Source organism: Strongylocentrotus purpuratus, unplaced genomic scaffold, assembly GCF_000002235.5.
Source record: "Strongylocentrotus purpuratus isolate Spur 01 unplaced genomic scaffold, Spur_5.0 spur5_contig_840, whole genome shotgun sequence".
NCBI classification, from domain to species: Eukaryota; Metazoa; Echinodermata; class Echinoidea; order Camarodonta; family Strongylocentrotidae; genus Strongylocentrotus; species Strongylocentrotus purpuratus.
In genome coordinates, this window is record NW_022145547.1 from 561,438 (window position 1) to 582,315 (window position 20,878).

At 36.0% G+C, this 20,878-nt stretch overlaps 1 protein-coding gene across 1 annotated transcript; it reads right to left on the reverse strand.

Moving 5' to 3' along the window:
• Positions 1-5,158: 5,158 nt before the first annotated feature.
• LOC574987 (WD repeat-containing protein 36) lies at positions 5,159-20,878 on the reverse strand. The gene is made up of 22 exons (XM_030988470.1): positions 20,645-20,878; positions 20,051-20,078; positions 19,034-19,134; positions 18,419-18,536; positions 17,817-17,949; positions 17,323-17,377; positions 16,723-16,855; positions 15,894-16,069; positions 14,813-14,933; positions 14,083-14,232; positions 13,416-13,570; positions 12,748-12,862; positions 11,850-12,015; positions 11,151-11,259; positions 10,602-10,681; positions 9,982-10,089; positions 9,424-9,521; positions 8,853-9,040; positions 8,319-8,435; positions 7,617-7,704; positions 6,544-6,731; positions 5,159-5,690 (listed from the first exon to the last, which is right to left on the reverse strand). Exons 1-22 carry the CDS (start codon positions 20,795-20,797, stop codon positions 5,541-5,543), a joined length of 2,730 nt encoding a protein of 909 aa, XP_030844330.1. The 5' UTR covers positions 20,798-20,878; the 3' UTR covers positions 5,159-5,540.

Consider the following 20,878-nt stretch of genomic DNA (forward strand, 5'->3'; position numbering starts at 1 on the left):
ATGACTTGACGACTGCAGTCTGTTCTCTGAATTGTCTCTGTGCGCAACTACGACTTTTTTGTTTAAACGGAAGATGGGCTAACGGTTGACACAGCAAGCGCAAAATACGGATAGCAAATGTTTTGATGGGAAACATTGAAATAACTATGTAATAACTTACCACTGGAAGTCAGGAAATCTCCATCTGTAAATATCTTTAAATAGAAACTGAGAGCCTATCTTTTCAACTAACTGTAAATCTAAGCATATCAGGAGCTCTTGTAGCGCAGTAGAATATATACTTAATGTTGGATATATAGTTTCTGCGCTCTATAAATGTATCATTATCATTATTATTATTATAAGGGTCGTATATAGGCCTACGCCTATATCCCAGTATTCATGTTATAAATAATCATAGCTAGTAAAGAATTGAATCGTTAGAAAGATCAAGATCATCAAAATTTGTTTAAAAAAATATCTAATGTACACAAAATGTAGGGGGCGGGGGGGGGGGGGTGATCCTATTTTCAGATACGTTTCTATTGTAATTCTTTATACAAAACTCTTTCAAGAATTACCTCGTTTAAATTATGCGGGGAGTCAAACATGTATATCATAATCAAAACAAATGAAGTAAAGAATTAATAAATTGTTTTCTCTATTTGCTCTTGAGCTTATACTGTCGGAGTCCTCATTATTTGCAATTTGCACAATATGTATAGTCCGTTTAGTTTGCCATCGCTTACTACCCACTTATAATGCATTTCTACTGCTGATATTCATCATTTTACAGTAATTTTCCACATCGAATTCAGTCTCAACACATTGTAAAAACATAAAAATTCATTTCTTCGAGGGGGATTAGGCTAGGTGTTTTGAAATGACCGTAATCTCCTCTCCAAGGTTAGTATTTCCGTCTAGAGTTCCGTATAAAGTTGAGGACAATGACGAAATGTTTACAAGGATATCTTTTTATTATGGATCGTGTTTATGTCTTAAATATTGTACATGCAATCATTGGTGGATTTACATGGGATTCGCCCGACGCGAGCCCCCCTTTTAACTCGATTGGCATACCATTAAGTTTTTCTTTTTCTTTTTCGGAAATGTGTCCTCCCCTTTCTAGGAAATCCTGGATCCGCCCCTGCAGGTTACAGCCTATAATGGAGGAATAAGTCATATTTTGATACCTGGGCCCGTCTTATAAATAGTTAGTAATCGCAACTTATTTGCGATTGATATAAACAGTAATATGTACATAAGAAATAAGAGGCAACAAACTCTCTCTCCCACTTCTTTTCTATTCCACTCACTCTCTCTCTCTCTCCCCCTTATTATAACTAATTTTCCATCTCTTTCTCTCCCTTCCCCTTTCCCTTATTTTCTCGCACCCCTCCTCTCATTTGCCTCTCCTTTTTTCTTCTAGTGCCCCTCCTCCCCCGGAGACATCTCCCGCGCCATAAAATGTTTCTCTCTCGTCTTTAAATTCTAATCTAGCACTTTCGTTTGATGCCATGAATTTACATAAAGAGGCTTTCCTGGACATACTGAGTACCTTATTATTGTGCGAAATACGAGAAAAAATGAACGAGTGGTGTCAAAAACAGTCGGTAATAAAGGAAAGGAGGAAAATCGAGATGTGCTTCGGAATCGTTGACCCGGAACTTTATAATTGAAAAACTACTTTTCATTTGAATCAGATGTCAATTTTAGTCGTGTTTATCCTCCGTACTTTGATCCTTTCCCAGATCACGGTTTTAAAGTGGAAATGAGTAAGATAACAAATAAACCTGGAAGGAAACCCGGGATACATGAAGCTTATTCGGGTTTACAATGATACCCTGGTCATCTAATATTTCATGACAGTTAATTGTCTAGCCAAGCTTCGAGAACTGACTAACTTCGTGCGCGAATAAAAAAAGATTTCGTTATAAATGTATTCTTTTTAATTTGACATTATCATTTTTTAATGCCAAATGCCAAGAGGGCTTGATTCATTTTTACGAGGAAATTGCTTTAAAGGTAAAGACCAGTATTGGAAATGCCCCAATTTCAAAAAATGAAATGGAAGCTCTCATTACCAATCATGTGAAAGAATATGTTTTGACTAATACATGATGATAAAAAATTTGCTGGGAAACCGCTTACTAATTCATATATTTGGTAAATTTGTTTCTCTCATGGTCTGTGAGAGATAAAGGGTAGTTCCATATACATCTTTCTGTGTATAGTGCTTGTAACTTTACGAAGAATGGGCCAAATTTCTTATCATTTTGATGATTCCAGAACCTTGCAGATGCTAGATGCTAGATGATCAACCTTTTCTGATCGATTCCACAACGTTTCTTTCACAATGCAATCGCATGACCATAACTGGTCTTTACCTTTAAGACTTTAAGAGGTGATTCAGTGGTTCATGTAATGTGCATGTAGTAAGAAAAAATGGGAGGAAAATGCCAAAACTCTTCTTAAAATTATGTTCCTAGTCACCCCCTCTCTTTTTAAACAGTACTATGGATACCACATCATGCCATGCCATTAAAACATGTGTGTATGGAAATATATGTACTGTCTTTACAATTAGAGATTGAGATTCAAGAATGAAACTTTCCTAATCATTTGTCCACATTCTCACTCGTCCATCCCTCTGATATTGTCTTTCACTCAAAAACAGTAAATAGTAGAGGAAGGATCTCCTTTATCTCAGGACATCAGACAGGCTAAATTGAGTTTGTGTATGTGCATTTTTATGGTTACTCAGCTCATTATAATTATGATTAAAACACATGAAATAACAATTATTAAACTTGAGAGTTAGATGTAAAAACTGTTCCTTAACAGTTTACTTTAATAAGAAATACATGTACATAGTTAAAATGCATCTTTGATTCCAAGTGAAATGGAATGGATGGTTGCTGAATTTCATAATAGGTCGATTACATACAGGATTTGACCTCTGATATTATAGCAGCCACTAACTAAAAGGAGAGTGTGGATTTCAAAACTGGGTTCCCTTTCCTACCAATTCCTTTCGATACATTTGAGAAATCTTGTTACTGTTACGCCAGAAACTATCATGACCTTTTCAAGTGGTCCAAATTCATGAACGTTTTATGCCTCTAAATTTCAACATTGTATTTTAGCAAGTCTAAGAAAATATCTTGCCTAAAAAAACATGAACTATGGACAATCCGATAAATTCCAGGTCAATTAATTTTCTGGTTTTACAGCAGATCATGGCTAAAAATAGGGAGAAACTAGATGGAATTCGACTGCGCGCAGTCGAAAATGATGCCTCCGTCATAGAGTAATTTTACAAACCGAAACGGAAGAAATTTTTCAAATTCAAGTTCAATTGTAATCCATTAACATGTTCTCAGAATATCGTGATTACAAGCAATTTCTCATAAACATATATGACCCTTTGATCTTTGACCTCATGACCCTAAAATCTACTCAGTTCATTGGCTCTGCAAGATTTCCTGAGTTAAATAGTAATCCATCTGTCAGTTCTAATGAGAATGCGTCCACAAGCTATTTTTGCATACATAATGAGCCCATGACCTTTGATCTTATGAACCATTCATTGGCTCTGCAAGATACATAAATGATCTAAGTTTGGCAGGAATCCATCAATCTGTTCTAATGATAATACGATCACAAGCTATTTTTGCATACATAATGAGCCGCATGACCTTGACCTTTACCTCATGACCCCAAAATCTAATCAGTTCATCAGCTCTGCAAGTAACATACATGACCAAAGTTTGGCAGGAATCCATCAATCGGTTGTTCAGATAACGCGATCACGAGCTGTTTTTGCATACATAATGTGCGCTGTGACCTTTGACCTCGTGACCCCAAAATCTAATCAGTTCATTGGCTTTGCAAGATACATACATGACCAAAGTTTGGCAGGAATCCATCAATCGGTTCTTCAGATAACGCGATCACAAGCTGTTTTTGCATACATAATAAGCCCTGTGACCTTTGACCTTTGACCTCGTGACCCCAAAATCTAATCAGTTCATCAGCTCTGCAAGATACATACATGACCAAAGTTTGGCAGGAATCCATCAATCGGTTGTTCAGATAACGCGATCACAAGCTGTTTTTGCATACATAATGAGCCCTGTGACCTTTGACCTTTGACCTACGTGCTCCAAAATGTAATCAGATTGTTTTCCTATAGTGATACACACTATCACTAAGTTTGAAGTTTAAATCTCCAGTGGTTCTTGAGATATCATGATAACAATCTCAATGTATGGAATTTCATAAGTTGACCTCTGTGACCCTTGACCTTTGACATACGTGCTCCAAAATCTAATCAGATCGTCTTCCTATGGTGATACATACTATCCTTTATTTTTAAGTTTAAATCTCAAATGGTTCTTGAGATATCGCGCTAACAAACTCAATACAAGGAATTTCATAAGTTGACCTCTGTGACCTGTGACCTTTGACCTACGTACTCCAAAATCTAATCAGATCGTCTTCCTATGGTGATAAATACTATTCCCGAGTCTTAAGTTTAAATCTTAAATGGTTCTTGAGATATTGTGATAACGGTCAAACGGGACGGACGGACGGACGTACGGACGGACGTACGGACGGACGTACGGACGGACAACCCGAAAACATGATGCCTCCGGCACCACCTTCGGTGGCGGAGGCATAAAAAGTATTTGGACCAGCAAAACTGTGTTTTGAGAACATTATTAAAACAAGGTTCTAATGTTTTATCCATAATTGATTCAAGATATGAAATAATCAAATATACTGCATAACATGATTTATAATTCATTCAATTTCCAGTGAAAGTACTTTGTTTTCATTGATAAGGGGGTGATGTACCTACGTATCTCACTGAATTCAAGTCAAAATTATTAGATAATGTCAAACAAATAGGGCTATTAAACAGCGTAGATCTGTAGGGATGGAATACTATAAGTAACACATTTGATAGTTTAGAACTTATGTATCCTCATGCTTCCACGTCTTTCATAAGCACAATAAATATGATTTTACAACAGTACTAAAATCTGAAATTTGTGAATATTCATAATCAATGTGCTAATCTTGTCTCTTCTCTACCCTGCACAGAAAGATTTTTCTTTTTCTTTCAGGGAATACATAACTCATAATTCTCATTACCATTTGTTATTTAAATATTGCATTCATCACACGTTTAGCTGTGAAGCAAACAGATAACCATTATATAAACTTATTTGTTAATGGCGGTTTGTAATCTCAAGATTGCCAGTTATTTCTGATTTAAAAAAAAAGAAGCAATTCTTTTGTAAATTGATGATGCAAATACAATGAACATAATAAATTGAGGTTATCAGAGGTCAAGAGACTGGTATTATTATGATTACCACATTGTACCCTGCGGAACAAAAAGGGCGTTAGGCAATAGACCACAAAAATAAATAGCATTAACACCCTTCTGGCTCTCAGCATACTGTATATTATTAATAAGAAGCACATATGGAACTATCGTTTATTGGGGTCCAAAGTTTATCATGAATTCTTCTATTGTCCACTATATTATATTATATTTTGGCACTCTTGAGGTATTTGACAAGGCACAGGCTCTGGTCGAAATGTCTCTGGATGCGTAACCATGACGACTCCTGTATCTGTGCTAGCGAGGAGAGCTCTTCTGCTAAGTCTGATTCTCTTGCAATCATAGCACCATGAAGCTGAGAGGGATAAAATAAATTTGGAATACAGAGTGAGAGAGGGGATGTAAGGAGGTTGCAATCTAAGACTGAACGATATATGAGGTTCAAATTATTTGTGTATATTGGTAAATTTCCTCACATTTTATAAACAAACTATCATTCATAAAGCAAAGGCCCCAAAAACCTAAAACATAATGTATAAAAACATGGTAGTCAGGTGCATGCTCTGAAAAGAAAAAAAAGAGTTCACAAACTATGACTTGTAAGTGAAATTTCTTGCAGCCAATTGTAATATTTTGTACCGGATGAAAGTAACTTTGATCACAGCCAAATATCTGCAAATGACAGAATCAACATGGAGTATCCCTAAATGACCTCATACAAGATCTCACAATAATATTGGTAGACTGGTTTGGATGTTGACACAATAACAATGTGAGAGCGCGAGAAATGTGGTTGCACCACAGGAAATGTGTTGCAATGCCATGCAGATCATTGATGGTATCTGTCATTTCATATTATTAAAGAAAAAATGGTCCACAAATATGTATATTATTCCATGCAATCAACATTTGATGACTTCCAATACATGCCAAATCTTCAGAAACAGAGCAAGATTAGTGCATGCTTAAATACGTCCTAAGACTGCCAGAGATGAGGGTATCTATTAAAGCCCCACTGCACTACTTGTAGCTACTTGCACCCTCTATATAACAAACAATGCCTAATCAGTAACCTTTGGTCTCCCATGGTCCCCTTTTTTAAAATGTTAATTGAGAGCTTATTTGATGAGATAACCACCTGTCAGTGACCATACAAGGAGGTCCAATACCCCCTGGCTAAACTAGTGCAGACAGGCTTTAAGTATTACCTTGAGAAAGAGGGCTAGATATGCCTGTATGAGTTCATAGTCCCTGCCTGTAGTCAAGGAGTGGTGAAGGAATGAGATGAACTGCCTCATAGCCAGCACAGAACCACCTCCTACGGGATCCAATGATCTAAACTCCATGTCAATACGAGATGGAGACATGGTCTTCAGGAACTTCAGCACCGCATCATCTGAAAAATACCAACAAGGCAAATCCAACAATGAGAAATATATCATAACATTCGAGATTTATGTAGAGCTTAATGTATCCCTGATATCTCTAAGCGCTTTACAGACACACAATAACCTTGGTCATTGGATTCAGGCTTGCCTGCACAGTGCACACAATGTATGCACATTTTCCACTTCCTGAGGAGCATTCAAGAGAGGAGCATTTCTCAAAGTATGAATAAATAGTTATATGCGAAAAGAGAGGGGGAAAGCTGTATTAAGGAGTCATGACAACATTGTCTATTCCCTATGTTGCTCCACAAGAAACATATATAAAAGAACATACAACACCTACCATTCATACTTCTACATACCTTTTAAAATATACCCTTTAGATAATAGAGAGAATAGGAGTACAGTTACACAAAGAACGGTTTTCAATAAAAAGAAAACATTTCCCCATAATTGCTCTTAATCGATTAAGAGAGATATCTTAATTTCAATATGAAAGATTAACAACAATAATAATGATCACAGCTGTTTTATAAACAGCAACTTTCAAGTTAAGATTGATGATAAAAGAACTCCAGTGCATTCTTACTCCAATGTGATTCTGCATCTACATTACACTCTGAGGCGTGATAGCTCAGTCGGTAGAGCAGTGGTCTAGTAATCCGATGACCTGGGTTCGAAACCAAGGCGATGCGCTAGTGCCCTTTGGTAAGACATTAATCCTCATTACCAGGTCCCTCGGAGAGGACCTAAAGCTGTCGGCCTTCTGGTTGCTTACTTACAAGCATTTATGCTTTCTTAGCAGCCAGGTAAAATAACCACCACCATTCATATCTCTCTCTCCACTCATCTAAGTCACATGCTCCACTAAGCCTCATGAATGATGTACTCACAATGTTCAGGGGAAGCCCCTTTCTCAAGAAGGACACACAGGTCAGATTTCATCTCCATGTTGGACAGGTTCAGGACGTGAGATGATGGCTAAATGCAGAATGGAAAATAAAATAAAAACATTGAAAAATCAAGCAACATACACATCAGCTGCCAAATTTGAGTTACAGAGTCATGATAACCATATGTTATGAACATATGACAAAATACACATTTTATTTGACCAAAGGTGGAATGTTGAAGTACAATGTATATAGCTATCTATATTAGTGAATGTCTGATGCAGACAGCTTAAATTCATAGTTACTAACTAACTAAAAAGGATTGGACACACACACAAAAAAAAAAAAAATCAACATTATGCACAAGAGTAACACAATAATTTTTCATATACTAAAGGTATACTGTAATACACTTGTATTTCTTGTTTTTGGCAAATAACCCTAACATGTCAAATAAAAAAAAAAAAAAAAATAGTTCCTATGACATATCATATCATAGTCGCTGACAAACGCACCGTTACACACCGTTAATGAAATATTGGTATGCTAACAGAGACTAAACATGTTCCACCTTGTTATTAACATTGATTCTATTATCTTTACAACCATACATGTAGAAGCATGCACCCTCTCAGTCAAATTACACTTCCATTCATGAAGCTGTGACTCCGTAATTATAAGTCAAGAAGCACCTGTTCTTACCTTATCTGTCTGTTCATCAGAGCTGGCTATAAACTTGGGTGTAAGACCTGCTACTGTCGGTAGGAAGAATGGAGCTGCCTTGGGTGCCTTGGGTGGTTGTTTTGGCTTGTTCCTTTTCTGTTTACAAATAACAATTAAGAATAAAAAATAACAAGGACTGTGAAACATTTAGCCAAAGTTATCGTCAAGACAACTAGTATAAAGCTAGGACAACAGCATAAAAAAATACATGAATACATTACATTTGTAAGAAAACATCTCATAAAGATCACTTCAAAGAGGGCAATTAATGTTCACACTTTGGAGTCTATCTTGGTTTTAGCATACTTCTTTAGATTTAACTTTTGATGTTATTTGGGGTTTCGAATTATACGCCCTCCACGATCTCCATTTGAGAGTCTCAAGAAAAAATAAAAAATACTTTTGAGAAACATACATGTAGTAAAATATGAAAGAAGGGTTACATTACTTCCCTTCTCTCTACCCCATTCCACCCTCTAGCATTTGCTGTCGTAACTCTTTCCCCATACTGACCTTAATAAGATCTAAGTGAGTAAGACTCTGCCATCTTGAGTTAGGAAGCAATGAGAGGGTTATCAATTCTTCTCCTATCTGATCCGGTGATTTGAACTCCATCAACTCCTCCTCCTCCTTCTCTTCTTCCTCATCATCCTCCTCCATCTTCTCATCTCCGCCTTCAACATCCACTCCAGTAGCTTGACCTTTAGTGGGTTAGAATGAAAACAAATATGAACTGAACTAATGAATGTAGTTTAATATTGGTATAACCCGCTTTCCATAGACTTAGATTAAAGTTGATATTGGTCAAGGGTAAAAGGTGATTCTGAATACTAATCATGATGTCTAAAAGTTAATCTGAATTGTCTATTGTGATCTCAACAAGGATAATTGTGCATTCTGAAAATTTGGAGGAAGTAAATAAGTTGTGAAACAAAATCAAACAAAAATGATTCAGTGAGTAAAATTTATTTGAATGACTCTTTATGAGTAAGATTTGCTCTTGTCAAGCTATGACTCCTATTTATTCTTTAAAATCAGTCAATCTTAGGAAAAAATAAGTAATAAAGAAGGTGGTTTAACTAACCTTTCTCAGCACTCGTCCCAGGTAAGCTGATGAGAGTAGGCACATAGTCATCAGGTAGAGGTCTTATGCTCACATGGCTATACAGGGTCTTGTTGGACCTGACATTGAGGAAAATAAGAATTAAATCATCACTAAAACACCCCAATAATGATAATAGTTGCATTTGTCTAATGATCCATACAGATGTTTCTAACTGTTTGACATACGATTATTACCCATGTCCCCCCACACACCCTCCATCCCAGCATTCTAGCCAGTCACCTTGCACATGCTATTGAAATGGAAACATTAAAAATATTCAAATAACTTATGTACATCAACAATTCAGCATGGACTTACCATAGTCATCTGTAAACTTCTCTGAATATATATCATTTGTTTTTATCTAAATGGCTTCTATTGGAGTAAACTATACATATTATTGGAAAGCTAGAATCTCTAGGTTAAAAAAAAAGCGCAACAAAAAGAAAAGCATTACAATGACTTATTGGTGCTTTTGAGCTGAGATAGATATGGTTGTAATACAAGCATAGAATGCAAGGTTGTGATATTTCTTACCATAAATAGATGCCTAGATCGTCAACATGTGAGGTAGCTAGAAAGTCATTGGTTGGTGAGAGTGTGACGCTCGTAACAGCTTCATCCACAAGGAAACAGTCTATTAACCTAAAAAATGAAAATAAACAGAAAATGAGGGCAAAAGAGAAGAATAAAGATAAATTTCATCATTTGAAGATTTTTACATACATGTACATCAGCGCAGTGAAGTATATTTATATATAAGCTGGACTATGTAAATCGATCTAATTTTATTATTATTATCATAATGCTCACTATGAATATTCTGAAAACCTAAGATAAAAGAATATTATTAAATTTATTCATAAAATACCTAATTCTTTACATCTATAGGCTATCATATACTTCCAATCAATTGTAATGTTGCTAATCAATGAACTACTTCAAGACAATTATATTTTATAGCATTCTTAATCTAAATGACTGCCTTCTGCTCAAAAAAAAAATCTTCAAATAGATATCAGGACTGGTTGATTAATGTAATAATCAAATGATAATCATCAGTGCAAAACTAACAAGGTTACTTGAGTGGTACCTTTGCTTTTTATTGGATATCAGTATAGTGTATTGAATGTGTAGCACTGCTTTGGATGACTTACTTTGCAGTAGGAAGATCCCATGTCCTTACTGTACAGTCCATGGATGATGTGATGAGCCATCGTGCATCTTGACTAAATGCCTGATGATAGAAAGAAAGAAAACAAAATGTATTATTTCATCAATCCAGATCCACAGGTATTAAAGCTCATCTCAACTATCAAAGATTTGTGGGTGTCCAGTTAATCATGAGTCTGTCCATATGGTAGATTTTGACAAATAATAATAATAATATTGGATATTTTTATAGCACACATATTCAACATGCATGGTGCTCAAGGCTCGCCAATATTATCCTGGCCCTGCTATGCTACCAACTCAGGCGCTCACAGCATTCAAGGAATTCCTTTCTATCAGTACCTATCTAATACCACATTAAATTTGTATTGTACATTCCTATTTCTATTTCGAACTGATGAGAGACGAAGCAAAAAGGGGCAGCTTAACCTTCAGATACCAAATGTCCTATGAGTGGTACTTAGAGAAATGACACTTACATACATCATTACTCACACAAGATTGTTCAAGGGTATCTATTGAGCTTTACTTACCAGGTCTGTGACTCTGTTATGATGTCCAGAGAACCTTCTCACAACCCTCTTGAGATCTGCATCAACTACATGGATGGTGAAGTCGTCTGTCACAACAGCTAACATGGAACTATGGAGGAAGTCAAGAATGGAATATGTAAAAGGTCAATACTACGTTCACAGGCCATACTTCGCTTTCAAGAAACATCAAAACATTACTTATAGAAAATAAATCTAAGGGTATATTTTGGCACCCCCCCTCCTTTACAGTGATGAATAAACCACATCCAATATAGTTTTAAAGTGAAACCCCAATGGGCTAGTCTACTTTGAAATCTCATGGCCCCAAAAGGACAATGGTGGATGACCCCATCTGTGCTATTGGTTCTCAGCTGAAGCTCTCAAGAGTGTCACAATCATTTCTCATTAGCTGCTTGAAAATTTGTGTACAATGCATGTTGGGTAAATAAGCTTTCAAATCATTGTCAGGTTCAATTTTTGCATCCATAAAGATAGGTTGAAAAAGAAAAGTTTAAAGTTACTTAGTTTGTTAATTTACTATACTAAAGTTGTTTTTTAATATTGCCATACAAAAGCAATAACTTGATAACAAAGGTCAGTGATAGACTGTAAAAACAGAGACAGTTGTCCGTAGTATTCTTCTTTATTCTGCACACTAATTTGATAAAAGATTAGATCCAAACAGATTTGATGGCGTACCTTTCTCTATGCAGGAGGAGCTGACTGATGGGAAGACTGAACTCTAAACTTTGAAGGAGATTCTTCTTCTTGAAATGCCAGAACTTCAGCTGACAATCTGCTGACCCGGTGATAACAACCTGGTTGAGACCGTTGATGGCTAGACCACGGATCGCACCATTATGGGCTGCATTTAGAAGAAGATGCAAGAAGAAAAGAAAAGAGATATAAATTGTCTTAACTTCCGTGCAAGAGGTACGATACTGTTGCGATCAGAAAAAAAGTTGATACAGCTTGTTAGTGTAGTGATTTTGGTGACTAAGCTATGATGACACCCAAGAGGATGGAAAGGATCAACATTGTAAAGATAGTGGGGATGATGGTTAATGATGATGATGACGGTGATACTGATGACGAAGATGATATTGATTACAAAAAATGGTGATGATGTAGATTGTAATGAAGGTGGTGGTGACGGTGGAAATGTGATGATGATGATACTACAACCTTGTGGAACCAAAAAAAAGGAACCATGATGGCAAAAAAAAGGAAGTCATTAAAACAAAACTTACAACCACGCGCTACACACTTCCAATGCAGAAATGTCAATTCCTCATGCTGCTATTTCCATAATAGGAACTAAAGTTTATTTACAAGTAGGTATTTTTGTTTGTTTGTTGGTATTATCAGCGTTTCATTCTTTTTGAGAATATTTATGCCTTTCAAAAAAACAAACAACAACAACAACAACAACGTACTACCATAATTTGGATAAAAAAACAGAACATTCCTGGGAAAAACGTAATGGTTGGCAGCTCTGATACTATAATAAATTAAATATTGACAAACTAGTGACAGAGATAAGATTACTAGAAGTCCCACCAGGGCTGAAACAAGGAGCAAGAGGGGGCATCCTTACCTTTGGGGTCACCATAGGTCCCTCTGTGAATCCCTGATTGAATGTTGTATTGGTCTGCATCTCCAGTACTCCAGCCTACCGCTAGAAAGTTACCACATGATGATATGTCCACAGCCTATACAACAAAGGAATAATGCAATTTTTTTACCTTACTCAAAAAAGACTATCAATCATTTGTATTTGCATCAAATATATTTAAGCATGACTATTGCAACTCATCTACATGATTCATATCATTAATACGCATTCAAAAGTTTAAACTCAAAATTGTTAAATGTTAGCTCCAAATAACTCTATTCTTATTCAACTGCTTTATTCCCCCACATCCAATTCCTCTGCAAGTTGAAATGTCATTTAGAAGAAAGCTTGACAATGTCTCCCTTATGACTGCTTATCCTTTGAATGAACTTCCATGAGTCTCAACCAATTTTCATTTCAACACCACAGTAAAAAGTAACATGTATATAAAAGCGAATGACAATTTGAGCTTTTCGTCAGCATGAGGCTGAACTCCTTGACTGCTTTGGTAAAATGGACTGCCACAGTCAAGTTTTGTCACAGGTAAGACATACCGGTACATATAATATATTCTCCAAAACAATACGACAGTCAAGGTACTGAATCTGTAGCCAATAAATTCTAGATCCTCTCTGTAAATGACCAAGAGCCCTTACCGTTGCCTGGACACCGGGTACTCCTTTGAAGCGATCATGTTTGATTTTATGTTTGCCCATGTTGCTCTTCTGGTAGTTCCATGTCGTCACCATGGATGTACCCTGATGGCAGGCTGCGATACCATCCCAGTCACTCTCACGACTTGTTTCTATAGAGGCAACAAAAGCAGTTTTCTTCAATTTTGATATACTTTTCACAAATAGTCCTCCAAAATAATCTTGCAGTTTAAAAAAACCTGTACAAGCGGTCATTTTTGCAAGGGTTTTTTATTTTTTCCAAATTCAAAGGTTTGTTGTGATATCTCAAATCTTGAAAGTCCTGAAGATGAGCTGGCAATGCACAGATGAACATCATTGTAAGTAGTTGGGGTAGATTACTGTGAAAACTACAACTCACAAACATTTTGTGTCACTGTCATACACAAAAATATTACATTAGCATATGCAGTAATGAAGAATATTCAGAATGACTATGATGAAAACAAGAAATCTCATGAAATCATATCATAATTACCGTGTACATATTCATAAAATGTAAAGCACCACTTGCAATACAAATGATGAAAAACTTTGCCAATATCTTATAAATAACCAACAAACTTGACTTCCTCGTGAAAAATTAGGAGTGCCCATCATATCATGGATTGACCTTTGACCTCACCTGCAGCAAAGCATGTGATAGGCCTCATGTGTTTCCATCCTTTCTTGCTGTCCTTCTTCTTCCCTGGTGCCTTGTCATAGGCTGCTACACCCAGATCTTTGTTGTGCTTGTCGTGGACCATGGAGAAAGACTTCAGAGTACCATCCTGACCTGATCAATCAACAAAATGCAAAATAATTAATTTCAATTCATTTTATCAGCATTTTTGTATTTCTCTTTCCTTAGTTGTATATCTTCCTTCTTCCCGAGAGCCTTGTCATAGGCTGCCACACCAAGGTCTTTGTTGTGCATGTAATGGACCGTGGAGAATGATTTTAGTGTGCCATTTTGACCTTATCAATGAATTCAAATTTCTTCATCATCATCAACTTTCTTCTTTTCCATCACTCTTCCCTCATGCTCCAGAAGAAGATTCTTTTTAAACAGCAACACATCAATGACCTTTTCATAAAGGATAGTGGAAGCTTTCAAAATTGGGAATTGAAAATCTTCAGTATCACTATGAATTTGTAAGGTAAAAAGAATATTACTGCATTTCTGTTGACTGTTACAAATATAGAATGGTATAATAATAATAATAATAATAATAATAATAGGTCAGTTCTTGTATAGCGCATAATACGTCATGAAATAACATCTCTATGCACCTCCAAAGTTACCCAAATCATCATCATCATCATCCTCACCATCAGCATAGCATTTTAGTGACAAAAACACATTCTGAACCAACCTGCACTTAGAATGTTTTTGCCCATCTTGCCATAATACTTGATGCTGGTTGGTGGAGCACTGTGGCCTTTCCTCAGTCTCAGGATTCGTCCACTTCCATCAGGTTGGTCAAATATCCATACCTTCATTATAGGGAGACAGAAAATAGGAACAAGTTGAATGTATGTACAATCCTAGTATCCTAAAAGAACACCATAAACTCTCATACTCTATAACTCTTATCAAATACATGTTGAATGTTCATCAAAATGCTTAATATTATTTCACCCTACACACTCGAAGATCATTATGTTCAATTCAATTCTATTCAACAAAAGCGATTCAAAAGTAACATACATACATAGAACCATACATCGTTATATAAAAAGAAAAGAAGAAATGTATAAACTTTGGTACAGCAAATAAATATAAAAGGTTGCTTGGTAGGTTGCAGCCAGAAAGGAAGTGACCCTTATTAGTGGTCTAGCTAAAGTTGATATTAGATGAAGAATAAGATAATAAGACAGTTCTTTCCAATATCACAGTTCGTCAGGAGCTTAAAGGGATCCGGTAACTTTGTCTCAGATTCTGAAATAAAAATTCTGGATTTAGCTCATGCTGCAATGATAATTACATACCTTTAGGTCAGTCAGGAACCCAATGAATTTTACAAGCGATGGCCTGTCTGATTTTCAAGATATTTATGATTGGAATTACAAATTTTGAAAACCGTTTGCCAAACGGTTTTCATAACATTACAGTCTATTGGGGAAAACGAGTATGGTAAAACGGGTCACTCATTTAAAAAAACTTTTTTGAGGCACCTCTTGATCATTTTGAAGCGCAATTTTTTTTAGGGCTTCAATATTAGGTCATATTACAGACACTGATAACACGTAGGGCCGTGTATCTCAGATTTAACATTATAGGACTATACTCACTTCCGAAAGATACTCTTCCTTCCAACCTCCACTTTCTCGCCTTTCTATTTCACTTCTATTTTCTATCCACTTTCCTTAGTCCTTCTAGGACTTTACACATGGTGTACCGTAAACCTCTACCGCGAGATTTAACATTGTTAAACGATCCCTTTAGAGACTTACCTTGAGAGTATTATCACCACCATTGGTCACAAGAATCGGCTCGGAGGTGAGGAACGACACAGCAGCAACGGCTCCGGCATGAACATCTCTCATCTGGGCCTGTAGGCGGCGCTCTTCAAGGTTCCAGATGGCAAGATGTCCTGCTGTGCTACCAGTCACCATGATAGGGTTACCATCTTGACAGAGAAAGGGAAGAAGAAGTTATCATTAATGTAAAAAAATGAGATATTGCTGCTCTTGGGTGAGCAGCACAAACATTGGACAAGTAAGAACTAAAAGAGACCTTTTTTTACATGAATGCTTGATGCTCAAAATAAATTTGGTTGCTCAAAAGGTGAATTTATAGTTTTATGATGAGTTATCTAAAAATGATGTAAATGTTTTAGAAGTGAACAGGCTTAGGTCAGTGGCACTTAATATGGGGGGGGGGGGAGTGCAAATCACTTGGACACAACTAAATAGTGTTTAGGAAGGTAATGAATTGGTAAATTCAATATTCCATGGCAGTTTGGAATTAACAGCACTGACAATGAAGGACAGATGGGGGAACTATGGCAAGGAAGTTACTGACCATAACCTTGAAATAATAGCATACATAATGAAATTCAATCGTCATACAATATTCAGAATAAGAATCTTCTCTCAGTCACAAGAGAAAAAAAGAATGAGAAAGAGAAGAGAAATGAGGAATAAACAAAAAAGGCAGAATATAATAAGGAACAATGCATGCCACAAAATTAGTGTCTATTGCCCACAGATGGAAACTATCTTAATACTGTATGTATGTATGTCAGGGTAAGGAGAGGGAAAGAAGAGAGAAAAAAAGTACCTGTGCGGAATGCGATATCTGTGACAGGTCCCCAGTCTTGGGTGAAAGTTACAATCGTCTCATCATACTTGATGTTGAGCAGAATGATCTTTCCATTGGCGAGACCTACAGCTACTACATCAACTGCTGGAGACTGAATGTATGAAAATGGAACAACCAAAAACAAATAAGTCATAAAAATGCTCAAGACTGTTCAAACTAAATATAGCCGAAATGCTTTGCCATTTATGATAAGGTATCAAATAATGATTTGAAGATTACGACGTTGACTTTCAACATGCCACCCCCTCCACCTATTCAAGTAAGAAGATAAAGATAAGGTGCAATAATAAAATGTACCTATTTGAATAGGTGATGCAATGGGTAATTTTTTTAACAGATAGGCATCTCTAAATTATTTCTGACAAGTCCCTGATAATATATAGTCATATAATGAGCAAAGTGTTATTTATCTAACAATTTTCGTACCAAAACATGTATTCTTCTCTGGTATACTTAACCTGGAATATGGAAAGGATTTTCTTTAAAAAAAGTGCCGCCACAAACTTGAAAACAAAACAGGAAATTGTCTTTTACTTCAAATAGAATTTTAGCATTTACCTGCTTGATGACTGTTATTGGAGAATCCAAGTTCTGGAAAGTATACAGCAACTTACTACAAAAGATGATATGCAAAATTGATGTCAATATATTTCAAAGGACTTTCATACAAACAAGTGATATTTAAGAGCATGAAAACACATCTAGAATATTTGCAGAGCCAGATTGCAGTTCGGACAAATAATCTTTGGTCAACGCTATATGTTAAGTGGATTTTTCATTTATATTTATGAATAGAAAATGCTGTACCCCTTATATAATTAATTTGTTTGTTCCGGATTGAGCTCACGAGGAAAAAGAAAAGAACAATGTCACAAGTAGGAAATGTGAATTTTCATACAACTTACAAGACATAATCAAGAAGGACCCAAATCATTTCTAATTTTATTTACTTCAACTTGGGATATTTAATTCTTCCTATTCCATGACCATGTACTACCTGAATCATTCCCTAAAAGTAAACTGAATTCAATTACACAAGAAACAACACTTACTTTGATTTGATATTCCATAGTTGCATGCCACCCTGATGACTTCCTAATAATATCTTATTGAGGTATGTAGCTGGGTGCATCAGAGCTGATATTCGGAATATGTTGTTGTCGAACGGTAGATCTAAATACAGCTCTAGGGGTAAGAAATGAAAGTTTTATATAGCAAGAGGTAATTTGATTTCCGATGTATATTGTAAACAAATTTATTTGACCCTCCACGTGTGTTCTAGCTATACAGGGTGTATCAACAGAAGCAGGGTATGAGCTCCTACCAGGCCAGTTTTAACAAAGATAAACAAAAACTATATTTTACTACATTCAAATAATGCACTCTGACTTTCCTTCACCCTTAATATGAAGAGCTACTCATGTCAATCCATATACAAAAATTGTTCAATTAAGTGTTCGTTTCTATTTTTAGTAACGACATACTAATTTTGGCATACACCTTAATATTAAGCGTAGACAAAGTTTCTTTGCAAGGATATACAAAGTAAACTGAATCAAAGTGAAGGATACTGTTTTTTCAATAATAAAATACTCTCTACGTCACTATTAAATGTAGATTTCTTGACAAAAAACTTGTACTTGTGATGGCATACCTTCTGACTGGATATCCCATATCTTGAGATTACTGTCTGCATCAATGCTAACGAGATGGTCACCAAACGGCAGCAAAAGATGGACATCAGAGGTGTGACCATTGTACGTATGAACAACCTAAATAAAAAATGGAAAGATACCATATGAAAATGGGACAGCATTCACACTAATGGTTTGACCCGGGTCAGTCTTGAAGCTGATGCGATGGACGGTTAAATTTCAATTCTATAGTATATGTCAGTCTTGTAGATACACTGGTTGGTTTTAAGTCTACATAAATTTTACACAAGTTATATATTTTAACAATACAAATCTCATTTGGCTTTACCAAGTCTTTAGGATTTTTCAAGAATTACAATCACACATTTGACTCCACAATCCTTCTCTACCTTTCTATCTGATACGACCACACATCTTAAGTCCTCAAATGCTACATTCTTTAGCTCTATGTGGACGAGTTGAGTATGCTTATTTTATTGCTACTTACACAATTTGCTTATACTAGTTTCAGAGGGACTAATCATTAGAAATTCAATAATTTCTTCACATTTGGCCAGGATACACAGTTGTCTGGAATAAAATACTAGCACACCTCCCCTGATAGAAGTACCCACCTTCTGTCCAAGTGTGAATGCTCGTACTACATTCTTGCAAGCAGTGTAAGCTAGGAAGGCATCAGCAACCAGACAGGTGATGTCTTCTGGATGGGTGTCACCTGACAAGTATTAGGCAAAACAAGATGAATGAGACTACCAGTCTTGAATATGCCTCCACAGGTATATGTACGTTCATTGCATAATGATCCTGTAACCTTAAGCATCCACCCCATGAATCCAAACTCTGAATTCAATCTGTTCCTGCTGATTCATAAATATACTTGAGCCCATATTTGTTAAGTTATTGCAGTGATAAAATATTGTCTGGTGTATTTAACTTTTAACACTTTCATGACCATGAGTTAGTAAAAAACCTCTTGAAAATAGATATGACAGTGAAGTGAAAAAGCAGTAGTCTTGTAACACAGAAGTAAATGCGTAATTAAAATGCCCATGGGTAAGGTTTTAATCCTCATTTCCCAAGTCCCTCAAATAAGGCTTCCAGTCATAAGTCCACTTGCTGCCTAACTTCAAGAACATACATGTACTTGCTTCCTTAGCAGTCAGGTAAAATGGAAACATCATCAACTGTAAGTGTTGTCTTGATTTAGGATGTGAAACAATCAACTATACACAATTCTGAGGAAGCGCAATCATGCAATGTCAATAACTAGAGACAGAAAGGCATTGTCATACATGTATGCTTTTTATTTCTAATAATACAGTGGCTAGATATAATTATAAAATGTGACTCACCTTCATACAAATTTATATTAAAAAGTGGTTGGGTCAGGCAAACAACTAATATTTTTTTGATAATCAAAGTTATTATCTTTGAAAAAGTACACATCAATAAGGCCACAAACAGATAATCAAATGATGTGATTCTTGTCAAGCTTTCTTTGTGAAAAATGAAACAGGTCTCTTACATATTTAAGATATTTCTGAAAAGCTAAAAGAAATAGGATGGTCTACAAAAAGAAGCTGGGCATTACTTTCTCTCTGCCTTCCAATTCCGAATTTTGTAATACTTACTCACTGCGACGATTGCCAACTTGGATACCTGAAGACAGAATATGAGATAAAGATCATTAGATCTTTAATTGCATTGTAAAAACAGAAAAAAAACACAGTCCTTACTTTTCCTGAAATTAAAACATTTCTTGACTTGTGGATTTACGATTTAATTATCGATGCCGATGGCACGTCACCATTTTCAAATTAGACTCTAGGCCTAGAGTCTACTCGCTTTTCATAATCTCAATGTTTTTGTAACATATTTCCCACTAAGACCTGATGATAATCAACAGTGTTCACCACAGACCAAAAAATAAAAAAACTTAAAAAGATCTTGATTCTTGGCTTGTGAAAAGCGAGGTCGTTTTTTTATTTGATTTGTTTTGCTTGCTTGCTTAGTTTAAATTAGATTTAGGCCTAGCTACAACTTTGTTGCTGAATTGACAGAAATTACGATACCATCCAAGGCGTTTCATAATATGATAAGCTTATGAGACTTGTCTATATGTCATTGTCAATGGTCCTCTTTCAAATTATATTGGCTCACGAAGGTCCACATACACATCTCAAAAATAAACACGTGGGACTACAGTAACAAAAAAAAATACTGACCCGGTATGTGTGGAAGGCTTTTCCGATGGCGGTGATCACATAATGGTCTTTTGATCTGGCATGGTAGCGCATTCCATGTGGCACATTGTTGCAGACAAATCCTAAGGATCTGAACCCAGCAAAAATGTTACTTCCTCGGTTGTATTTCGACATGACTCTGTCGCATTTATCGAAATACAGACACGTTCACGCACGTTGCAGGCATGAAACATAGCAGACAGCTAGCTATATTTA